The following is a 9,494-nucleotide window of genomic DNA, read 5'->3' as shown; positions in this document are numbered from 1 at the left end:
GTTGCACAAAACTAGGATAAGGGATTAAGCCAGGATATCTTGGTGATCCTGGCTCAATTGATCCGTAATCCGGTTGCACTAAAGATGGATAGGGGGCAGGAGGATATGTTATGGTATAAATTACCATGGAGATATATTCTGTGGAGCTAGCCTGCTCCAGACCAGGCTAAATTCCAGGATCTATTTAATCTCATCCCTAATGTCAGTCAGCAGTCACCACAAATGGAAACCAATAGTTATTTCACTGCTCACTATACATTGTTATCACATATAACTAGACCCACTGTTATTATTTAAACGTTTGTGATTATTAATTTCAATGATTTTGGATAAAAAATGATTTTTAGATGATGTTGCTATCATTAGATAATTTACAGTTTCCCATAGACTATAAGGCTATATATAAAATGATAGAATATTAGGGCCACAGAGGGGAAAAAAACACAAGTCATAATATTGTAACCAGTTGTTTTAAAGGAGGACAGTTGTTAAAATGACAGATGTGGGGCATTTCGTGAAATTGTACTTCAGTATGGTTTCATAAACAAAGACATGCTGATGTGCCAGAATATTAAGTATCACATTGTCATAAGTATCAAAACTGTAAAAACAATATGTAGCTTTTCTGCAGAAAGAACCAGCCTCATAAATTTATGACTTTATCCTTTTTCTTCAGTGTGGCCCTAGTACTCTGTCATATAAACAAATACACATTCCATATGAATATAAAAACACAATGTGTAACATTATGTTCCTTTATTGAATAAGGACAAAACAAAGCAGGTAAACCATCAGCTCCTTTCGAAACTGAAGTCACAGTGACTCTACAAGATGGAAAGCACAGAATCCAAGCATATTATACAAAATGATACATACACATTCAAAGGTCTGTATATAACACACCCTGCATGTCTGCACACTAAAATAAATGCAGGACAAATCCATACACATCAACTGAACAGACAAATTAATGGATGCAGTAGCCTCCCTGCAGCCTTGTATTACACACAGTATACCGCACAAACATCATAAGAGGCCAAATTCGTCAAAAAACGAACCCAAAAAAACCCAAATTCCTCTGCCACCGCAGGACATATTTAACCAAAATTGAAAGCACACATACTAACTAAAATAATTCAACACATATTGGTCCCTCAGCAGCCGACCACTGTCGTCATCAGGGAAGATTGCCGGATTGTCCCAGTCCATGGCTGGTGGCACTCTGGGGGCCCTCTCCTTCCTCAGGCAGGCCACATTGTGGAGGACAGCACAAGCCACAGTAATATCACATGCCCTAACAGGGCTGACCCTTAATTTGTGAAGGCAGTGAAAGCGTGCCTTCAGGAGGCCAAAGGTCATTTCAACTCTGGCCCTGGTCCTGGCATGGGCATGGTTGTAGGCCTGCTGTGCTTCCTGGGGGTCTGTGAAAGGTGTCAGGAGAAAAGGCTGGCAGCCATACCCCCTGTCTCCCAGCAACACACCAGAGAATTCACCTGTCAACACAAAATCTCATCATTACTACCTCATAAACACAGTGATATTCTTGACACAGCCATGATGGTTATAAATAGGGGTTGTGTGGCTTACCTTGTGATAGGCACTGATAGATTTCAGAGGCCCGAAAGATTCTGGAGTCATGGACTGAGCCAGGCCATTTTGCCACAACATTGCTGATCACACAGTCAGCATTGCAGACCATCTGAAATCATAAGATGAGGAATATTACACCAATCAATGCACATCACTGGCAATGCAGAGTGTTCGTCAATGGACAATATCAAAAAGTTATGTTCACCTGAACATTAATGCTGTGAAAGGATTTCCTATTCACAAAATCGGCCTCATGGGCACCTGAGGGGGCTTTTATCCTTATGTGTGTGCAGTCCACTGCACCAATGACATTGGGGAAACCTGTCACACAAAGTAATGAGTATCCTACTATGTGTTAACAGTTGTCCTGTAATTTGTAGATCCTCTTACCTGCAATCCTATAGAACTCCTCTTTGATGTCACAGAGTCTTCTGTGGCCAGGGAAGGAGATGAAGACATCTGCTAATGCTTTGATAGCCAGACACACACTCCTTATTGTGCGGCAAATTGTGGCCTTGTTCAGCTGTTCTGCATCCCCCACTGAGTACAGGAAGGCTCCACTAGCAAAAAAGCGCAAGGCCACACAAACCATTTGCTCCACACTCAGTGCATGGCTCCGTGCAGTGCGGTGCTTAATCCTGGGACCCAGTAGTCTGCATAGATACCTGATGCCATCTGCAGAAAACCTGTATCTTTCATATAGATGGTCATCAGGGAAGGCCAGTGGGTCCAACCGGTCCCTGAAGACCCTTTCTCGCCTGAAGGCTCTCCTCAGCACAAGTGCTTCTTCATCCACCACATCTCGCACGAATGGGCATGCCATTGTCAGAGCAGAAAGGAACACACAATTTTGGGCCTTCATATAGGCTAGTGGCCACACCTGGTGCTGGGGGGGTGGGCAAAAGAGGGCGATGCCTTATAACGATGACTTGGTTGTACTGATTGCTGGGAAAATAAAAAAAACCTTAGAAAGATGCCACCGTCCTGTGTGCTCACAATAAGAGCTCATATGTCATGGCTCACTTGACTTTACGAGAATATACCTAATTTTTATTTTGAGCTGTGTCATCTTCTTGGAGCTGGGGGAGGAAAGAAAAATAATGATTAATACATTTGTGTTACAGTTAGCATACAGTGTACATTGAAGGCATATCTCACCTCCCTCTCAAGTTTTTTTATTTCAAGGTCCAGTTTCCTAATTGTCCTCTTTTTTATTTCGGACTCCAGTGCAAGATTTTCCATCTTTTTCTTCTTGTACTGAATGTCTATGTCTGCCAGTTCTATTTGGCGCCGGAGGTGGTTGCCATACAACTTTCTGATAGCTTGTGAGCTCTGTGAACACAATACAATTAGCGCAGCTGGAATTTGGCAGGATGTGGTGTCCTTTTATTAATACGCACTATGTTGCCAGGCTGGTTTTCCCACTGTATAGCATCTGGGTCCTGTAAAAGAAATTAGATTTTTTGATTTTGATGAGGACTCCTCACCATTGTAGAGTAAATAGTACTTTCACAGTCTTAACATGATACCTCATGCCTTCTGGAATCCAGAGAGATGGTCTCCTCCTCATCATCGTCTCCATCATGTGCTGTTGCTGCTGCACTGGGGCCTTCACCCTATCACATTTAATCGGATTCATATTGAAGCTAGTAGACAAGACATGCCAGGCCTACAGTATGCCTTTGATGGAGTACTCACTGGATCAGCATCGTCTGGTGCTTGTGCTGGTGGCTCTAACAGGAACACAGTGCTGCCAGACACTGCAAGGCAATAGGTAAACCAAAGTCAGACAGTCCAAATTGATTCAATATGAATGTGGTTGTATCCCATGTAGAGATGGAAGGACATACCTTGAATGAAGCGGGTGGCATCTTGGGAGGAACCTATGCTCGTCTCTTTCCCCCCAGGGATCCCCTCTAAGACGGGCCTGCCTTTATTTAGCTCCAAGGCCATGTCCTCTGCTGGGGTAAGGTCAGCCTTTGGTGACCCACCACCCGTGCCTTGTCTGTGGGTATTCTTTTTCACTGCTAAAACAGTACAGACAATGTGTGAGCAGGCACCTTCTGGGTACAATATATGCTTGTGCTTTGTTAAATATTAGTCAGGGACCATACCATTCTGCAGAATGTTCTTGTATTTGATTTTGACCTGCTGCCATGTCCGTTTTGGCCCGTTCATGTTTAATCTACACACACACACACACACACACACACACACACATTTAATGGAGTCACACTGCAAAAAATTACTTGGTATTTTTGTCTTGTTTTCAGTAAAAATATCAAAAAATGTATCATAGCTTTATACAGTGTGATGGAGTTACTTTACACAATTTCACTCATATCTGCAGTGCATTTCAATTAAAAATTTAACCGTTTCATAATTACAGTACAACTGCATTTTTGGAGATGTGAATTAAATATTTGAATTGTAATTGTGATGTTTCAGCGGAGCGGTGAGTGTGTAATTGTGCACTACTTACGCATTCAGGCGGTCTGCAATACTTTGCCACGCTTTTTCTCTTTGCTTTATCACTGTGGCGGTGTTGCCTTTCTTCTTAATTATATCTTTTACCTCCTCGTATGCCTCCATGAGGATTTGTGCTTCCGACGGGGAAAAGTACGCGGCTCTAGTTGCCATGGTAAATCAGTTAATCTGTGATCTGTGGCGGGGTCTATTTGAGTGAGCCGTGAGCGCGCACCTATCCAGGATTGGTTTCACCTGGCTTAATGAATCCGTGTCTGCTCATCCTGGCTTGGTCTTTGTGCAACCAATTAAGCCTGGACGCACATGTTTTGGCTTCATTGAGCTCAGCTGAGTCATTTATCCCGGATGTCTTAATTCTACTTTTGTGCAACAGGCCCCAGGATGAGCAGACACGGATTCATTAAGCCAGGTGAAACCAATCCTGGATAGGTGCGCGCTCACGGCTCACTCAAATAGACCCCGCCACAGATCACAGATTAACTGATTTACCATGGCAACTAGAGCCGCGTACTTTTCCCCGTCGGAAGCACAAATCCTCATGGAGGCATACGAGGAGGTAAAAGATATAATTAAGAAGAAAGGCAACACCTCCACAGTGATAAAGCAAAGAGAAAAAGCGTGGCAAAGTATTGCAGACCGCCTGAATGCGTAAGTAGTGCACAATTACACACTCACCGCTCCGCTGAAACATCACAATTACAATTCAAATATTTAATTCACATCTCCAAAAATGCAGTTGTACTGTAATTATGAAACGGTTAAATTTTTAATTGAAATGCACTGCAGATATGAGTGAAATTGTGTAAAGTAACTCCATCACACTGTATAAAGCTATGATAAATGTTTTGATATTTTTACTGAAAACAAGACAAAAATACCAAGTAATTTTTTGCAGTGTGACTCCATTAAATGTGTGTGTGTGTGTGTGTGTGTGTGTAGATTAAACATGAACGGGCCAAAACGGACATGGCAGCAGGTCAAAATCAAATACAAGAACATTCTGCAGAATGGTATGGTCCCTGACTAATATTTAACAAAGCACAAGCATATATTGTACCCAGAAGGTGCCTGCTCACACATTGTCTGTACTGTTTTAGCAGTGAAAAAGAATACCCACAGACAAGGCACGGGTGGTGGGTCACCAAAGGCTGACCTTACCCCAGCAGAGGACATGGCCTTGGAGCTAAATAAAGGCAGGCCCGTCTTAGAGGGGATCCCTGGGGGGAAAGAGACGAGCATAGGTTCCTCCCAAGATGCCACCCGCTTCATTCAAGGTATGTCCTTCCATCTCTACATGGGATACAACCACATTCATATTGAATCAATTTGGACTGTCTGACTTTGGTTTACCTATTGCCTTGCAGTGTCTGGCAGCACTGTGTTCCTGTTAGAGCCACCAGCACAAGCACCAGACGATGCTGATCCAGTGAGTACTCCATCAAAGGCATACTGTAGGCCTGGCATGTCTTGTCTACTAGCTTCAATATGAATCCGATTAAATGTGATAGGGTGAAGGCCCCAGTGCAGCAGCAACAGCACATGATGGAGACGATGATGAGGAGGAGACCATCTCTCTGGATTCCAGAAGGCATGAGGTATCATGTTAAGACTGTGAAAGTACTATTTACTCTACAATGGTGAGGAGTCCTCATCAAAATCAAAAAATCTAATTTCTTTTACAGGACCCAGATGCTATACAGTGGGAAAACCAGCCTGGCAACATAGTGCGTATTAATAAAAGGACACCACATCCTGCCAAATTCCAGCTGCGCTAATTGTATTGTGTTCACAGAGCTCACAAGCTATCAGAAAGTTGTATGGCAACCACCTCCGGCGCCAAATAGAACTGGCAGACATAGACATTCAGTACAAGAAGAAAAAGATGGAAAATCTTGCACTGGAGTCCGAAATAAAAAAGAGGACAATTAGGAAACTGGACCTTGAAATAAAAAAACTTGAGAGGGAGGTGAGATATGCCTTCAATGTACACTGTATGCTAACTGTAACACAAATGTATTAATCATTATTTTTCTTTCCTCCCCCAGCTCCAAGAAGATGACACAGCTCAAAATAAAAATTAGGTATATTCTCGTAAAGTCAAGTGAGCCATGACATATGAGCTCTTATTGTGAGCACACAGGACGGTGGCATCTTTCTAAGGTTTTTTTTATTTTCCCAGCAATCAGTACAACCAAGTCATCGTTATAAGGCATCGCCCTCTTTTGCCCACCCCCCCAGCACCAGGTGTGGCCACTAGCCTATATGAAGGCCCAAAATTGTGTGTTCCTTTCTGCTCTGACAATGGCATGCCCATTCGTGCGAGATGTGGTGGATGAAGAAGCACTTGTGCTGAGGAGAGCCTTCAGGCGAGAAAGGGTCTTCAGGGACCGGTTGGACCCACTGGCCTTCCCTGATGACCATCTATATGAAAGATACAGGTTTTCTGCAGATGGCATCAGGTATCTATGCAGACTACTGGGTCCCAGGATTAAGCACCGCACTGCACGGAGCCATGCACTGAGTGTGGAGCAAATGGTTTGTGTGGCCTTGCGCTTTTTTGCTAGTGGAGCCTTCCTGTACTCAGTGGGGGATGCAGAACAGCTGAACAAGGCCACAATTTGCCGCACAATAAGGAGTGTGTGTCTGGCTATCAAAGCATTAGCAGATGTCTTCATCTCCTTCCCTGGCCACAGAAGACTCTGTGACATCAAAGAGGAGTTCTATAGGATTGCAGGTAAGAGGATCTACAAATTACAGGACAACTGTTAACACATAGTAGGATACTCATTACTTTGTGTGACAGGTTTCCCCAATGTCATTGGTGCAGTGGACTGCACACACATAAGGATAAAAGCCCCCTCAGGTGCCCATGAGGCCGATTTTGTGAATAGGAAATCCTTTCACAGCATTAATGTTCAGGTGAACATAACTTTTTGATATTGTCCATTGACGAACACTCTGCATTGCCAGTGATGTGCATTGATTGGTGTAATATTCCTCATCTTATGATTTCAGATGGTCTGCAATGCTGACTGTGTGATCAGCAATGTTGTGGCAAAATGGCCTGGCTCAGTCCATGACTCCAGAATCTTTCGGGCCTCTGAAATCTATCAGTGCCTATCACAAGGTAAGCCACACAACCCCTATTTATAACCATCATGGCTGTGTCAAGAATATCACTGTGTTTATGAGGTAGTAATGATGAGATTTTGTGTTGACAGGTGAATTCTCTGGTGTGTTGCTGGGAGACAGGGGGTATGGCTGCCAGCCTTTTCTCCTGACACCTTTCACAGACCCCCAGGAAGCACAGCAGGCCTACAACCATGCCCATGCCAGGACCAGGGCCAGAGTTGAAATGACCTTTGGCCTCCTGAAGGCACGCTTTCACTGCCTTCACAAATTAAGGGTCAGCCCTGTTAGGGCATGTGATATTACTGTGGCTTGTGCTGTCCTCCACAATGTGGCCTGCCTGAGGAAGGAGAGGGCCCCCAGAGTGCCACCAGCCATGGACTGGGACAATCCGGCAATCTTCCCTGATGACGACAGTGGTCGGCTGCTGAGGGACCAATATGTGTTGAATTATTTTAGTTAGTATGTGTGCTTTCAATTTTGGTTAAATATGTCCTGCGGTGGCAGAGGAATTTGGGTTTTTTTGGGTTCGTTTTTTGACGAATTTGGCCTCTTATGATGTTTGTGCGGTATACTGTGTGTAATACAAGGCTGCAGGGAGGCTACTGCATCCATTAATTTGTCTGTTCAGTTGATGTGTATGGATTTGTCCTGCATTTATTTTAGTGTGCAGACATGCAGGGTGTGTTATATACAGACCTTTGAATGTGTATGTATCATTTTGTATAATATGCTTGGATTCTGTGCTTTCCATCTTGTAGAGTCACTGTGACTTCAGTTTCGAAAGGAGCTGATGGTTTACCTGCTTTGTTTTGTCCTTATTCAATAAAGGAACATAATGTTACACATTGTGTTTTTATATTCATATGGAATGTGTATTTGTTTATATGACAGAGTACTAGGGCCACACTGAAGAAAAAGGATAAAGTCATAAATTTATGAGGCTGGTTCTTTCTGCAGAAAAGCTACATATTGTTTTTACAGTTTTGATACTTATGACAATGTGATACTTAATATTCTGGCACATCAGCATGTCTTTGTTTATGAAACCATACTGAAGTACAATTTCACGAAATGCCCCACATCTGTCATTTTAACAACTGTCCTCCTTTAAAACAACTGGTTACAATATTATGACTTGTGTTTTTTTCCCCTCTGTGGCCCTAATATTCTATCATTTTATATATAGCCTTATAGTCTATGGGAAACTGTAAATTATCTAATGATAGCAACATCATCTAAAAATCATTTTTTATCCAAAATCATTGAAATTAATGATCACAAACGTTTAAATAATAACAGTGGGTCTAGTTATATGTGATAACAATGTATAGTGAGCAGTGAAATAACTATTGGTTTCCATTTGTGGTGACTGCTGACTGACATTAGGGATGAGATTAAATAGATCCTGGAATTTAGCCTGGTCTGGAGCAGGCTAGCTCCACAGAATAAATCTCCATGGTAATTTATACCATAACATATCCTCCTGCCCCCTATCCATCTTTAGTGCAACCGGATTACGGATCAATTGAGCCAGGATCACCAAGATATCCTGGCTTAATCCCTTATCCTAGTTTTGTGCAACAGGCCCCAGGACATAAGCATTTAGTCTACACCTGTTGTTTACCAAGCATGTGACAAATCAAATGTTTTTTAATGTTTTATTTAGTAGGTAATCAAAGACCACTTGATATTACTTGGGTTTACATGTTTTTTTTAAAATTGGAGTATTTTTATGTGGCCATTGTACACAGACCCCATTGGCCAACCACCATATCATTCAATGACTTCTCTTTCCTCCATATGCACTATATAAAGCTGGACATGTAAAAACAAATTATATTTTCCTTTCACCTGCCCTGTGCTTTCAGGTCAATGATATTAAGGAGAGGAGGAGACAAGAAAAGAAGGTAAGGAGAGAAACCCTACTTCTGTAACGGTTTTCTTCGGTGGAAGAAGGAGAGGACCAAAGTGCAGCGTGGTTAGTGTTCATCTTATTTTAATAAATCCAAAACTGAACACTACAAATACAAAAACAACAAACGTGAAAACCCGAAACAGTTCTATCTGGTGCAGACACACAAAGACTGAAGACAACCACCCACAAAAACCAATACAACACAGACTACCTAAATATGGTTCCCAATCAGAGACAATGACTAACACCTGCCTCTGATTGAGAACCATATCAGGCCAAAACGAGAAACCCCACATAGAAACAGAAAACAGATCATACCCACCCAACTCACACCCTGACCACACTAAAACAAAGAAAATACAAAAGAACT

General features: G+C 42.5%; 2 protein-coding genes across 12 annotated transcripts; one reads left to right on the top strand and one right to left on the bottom strand.

Annotated features, from left to right (window-relative positions):
- Positions 1–718: 718 nt before the first annotated feature.
- Positions 719–4,422, bottom strand: LOC139544935 (uncharacterized). 3 transcript variants are annotated; one of them, XM_071352154.1, is made up of 10 exons: positions 3,705–4,420; positions 3,441–3,617; positions 3,289–3,350; positions 3,120–3,206; positions 2,991–3,032; positions 2,749–2,922; positions 2,634–2,669; positions 1,981–2,535; positions 1,588–1,699; positions 719–1,493 (listed from the first exon to the last, which is right to left on the bottom strand). In XM_071352154.1, the coding sequence occupies exons 1-7, from the start codon at positions 3,766–3,768 to the stop codon at positions 2,634–2,636; spliced, it is 642 nt and encodes a 213-aa protein (XP_071208255.1). In that variant the 5' UTR covers positions 3,769–4,420; the 3' UTR covers positions 719–1,493; positions 1,588–1,699; positions 1,981–2,535. The 3 variants fall into 3 exon arrangements, with proteins under 3 accessions (XP_071208255.1, XP_071208254.1, XP_071208253.1); XM_071352153.1 differs by having other exon boundaries at positions 2,634–2,922; positions 3,705–4,422; XM_071352152.1 differs by having other exon boundaries at positions 1,981–2,922; positions 3,705–4,422.
- Positions 4,423–4,457: 35 nt separating this feature from the next.
- LOC139544933 (putative nuclease HARBI1) lies at positions 4,458–8,050 on the top strand. Of its 9 annotated transcripts, XM_071352148.1 has the most exons (11): positions 4,460–5,087; positions 5,175–5,351; positions 5,442–5,503; positions 5,586–5,672; positions 5,760–5,801; positions 5,870–6,043; positions 6,123–6,158; positions 6,257–6,811; positions 6,881–6,996; positions 7,093–7,204; positions 7,299–8,050. In XM_071352148.1, exons 1-7 carry the CDS (start codon positions 5,024–5,026, stop codon positions 6,156–6,158), a joined length of 642 nt encoding a protein of 213 aa, XP_071208249.1. In that variant the 5' UTR covers positions 4,460–5,023; the 3' UTR covers positions 6,257–6,811; positions 6,881–6,996; positions 7,093–7,204; positions 7,299–8,050. The 9 variants fall into 9 exon arrangements, with proteins under 9 accessions (XP_071208248.1, XP_071208246.1, XP_071208247.1 ...); XM_071352147.1 differs by having other exon boundaries at positions 4,458–5,087; positions 5,870–6,158; XM_071352145.1 differs by having other exon boundaries at positions 4,458–5,087; positions 5,870–6,811.
- The last annotated feature ends 1,444 nt before the right edge of the window (positions 8,051–9,494 follow it).

The sequence above is a fragment of the Salvelinus alpinus genome, chromosome 19 (assembly GCF_045679555.1).
Source record: "Salvelinus alpinus chromosome 19, SLU_Salpinus.1, whole genome shotgun sequence".
In the NCBI taxonomy this organism is placed as follows: Eukaryota; Metazoa; Chordata; class Actinopteri; order Salmoniformes; family Salmonidae; genus Salvelinus; species Salvelinus alpinus.
This window is presented reverse-complemented; position numbering and strand designations above follow the sequence as displayed.

What these genes read in the sequence shown, in the direction of transcription:
- LOC139544935 (XM_071352152.1), bottom strand. Translation starts at nt 3,768, where the DNA reads ATGAACGGGCCAAAACGGACATGGCAGCAGGTCAAAATCAAATACAAG. An exon ending in TGCCACCCGCTTCATTCAAG is followed by an intron (nt 3,351 to 3,440) that starts GTATGTCCTTCC and finishes ATTGCCTTGCAG; the next exon opens with TGTCTGGCAGCACTGTGTTC. An exon ending in CACCAGACGATGCTGATCCA is followed by an intron (nt 3,207 to 3,288) that starts GTGAGTACTCCA and finishes TAAATGTGATAG; the next exon opens with GGTGAAGGCCCCAGTGCAGC.
- LOC139544933 (XM_071352142.1), top strand. Translation starts at nt 6,340, where the DNA reads ATGAAGGCCCAAAATTGTGTGTTCCTTTCTGCTCTGACAATGGCATGC. An exon ending in GGAGTTCTATAGGATTGCAG is followed by an intron (nt 6,812 to 6,880) that starts GTAAGAGGATCT and finishes TTTGTGTGACAG; the next exon opens with GTTTCCCCAATGTCATTGGT. An exon ending in CTATCAGTGCCTATCACAAG is followed by an intron (nt 7,205 to 7,298) that starts GTAAGCCACACA and finishes TTGTGTTGACAG; the next exon opens with GTGAATTCTCTGGTGTGTTG.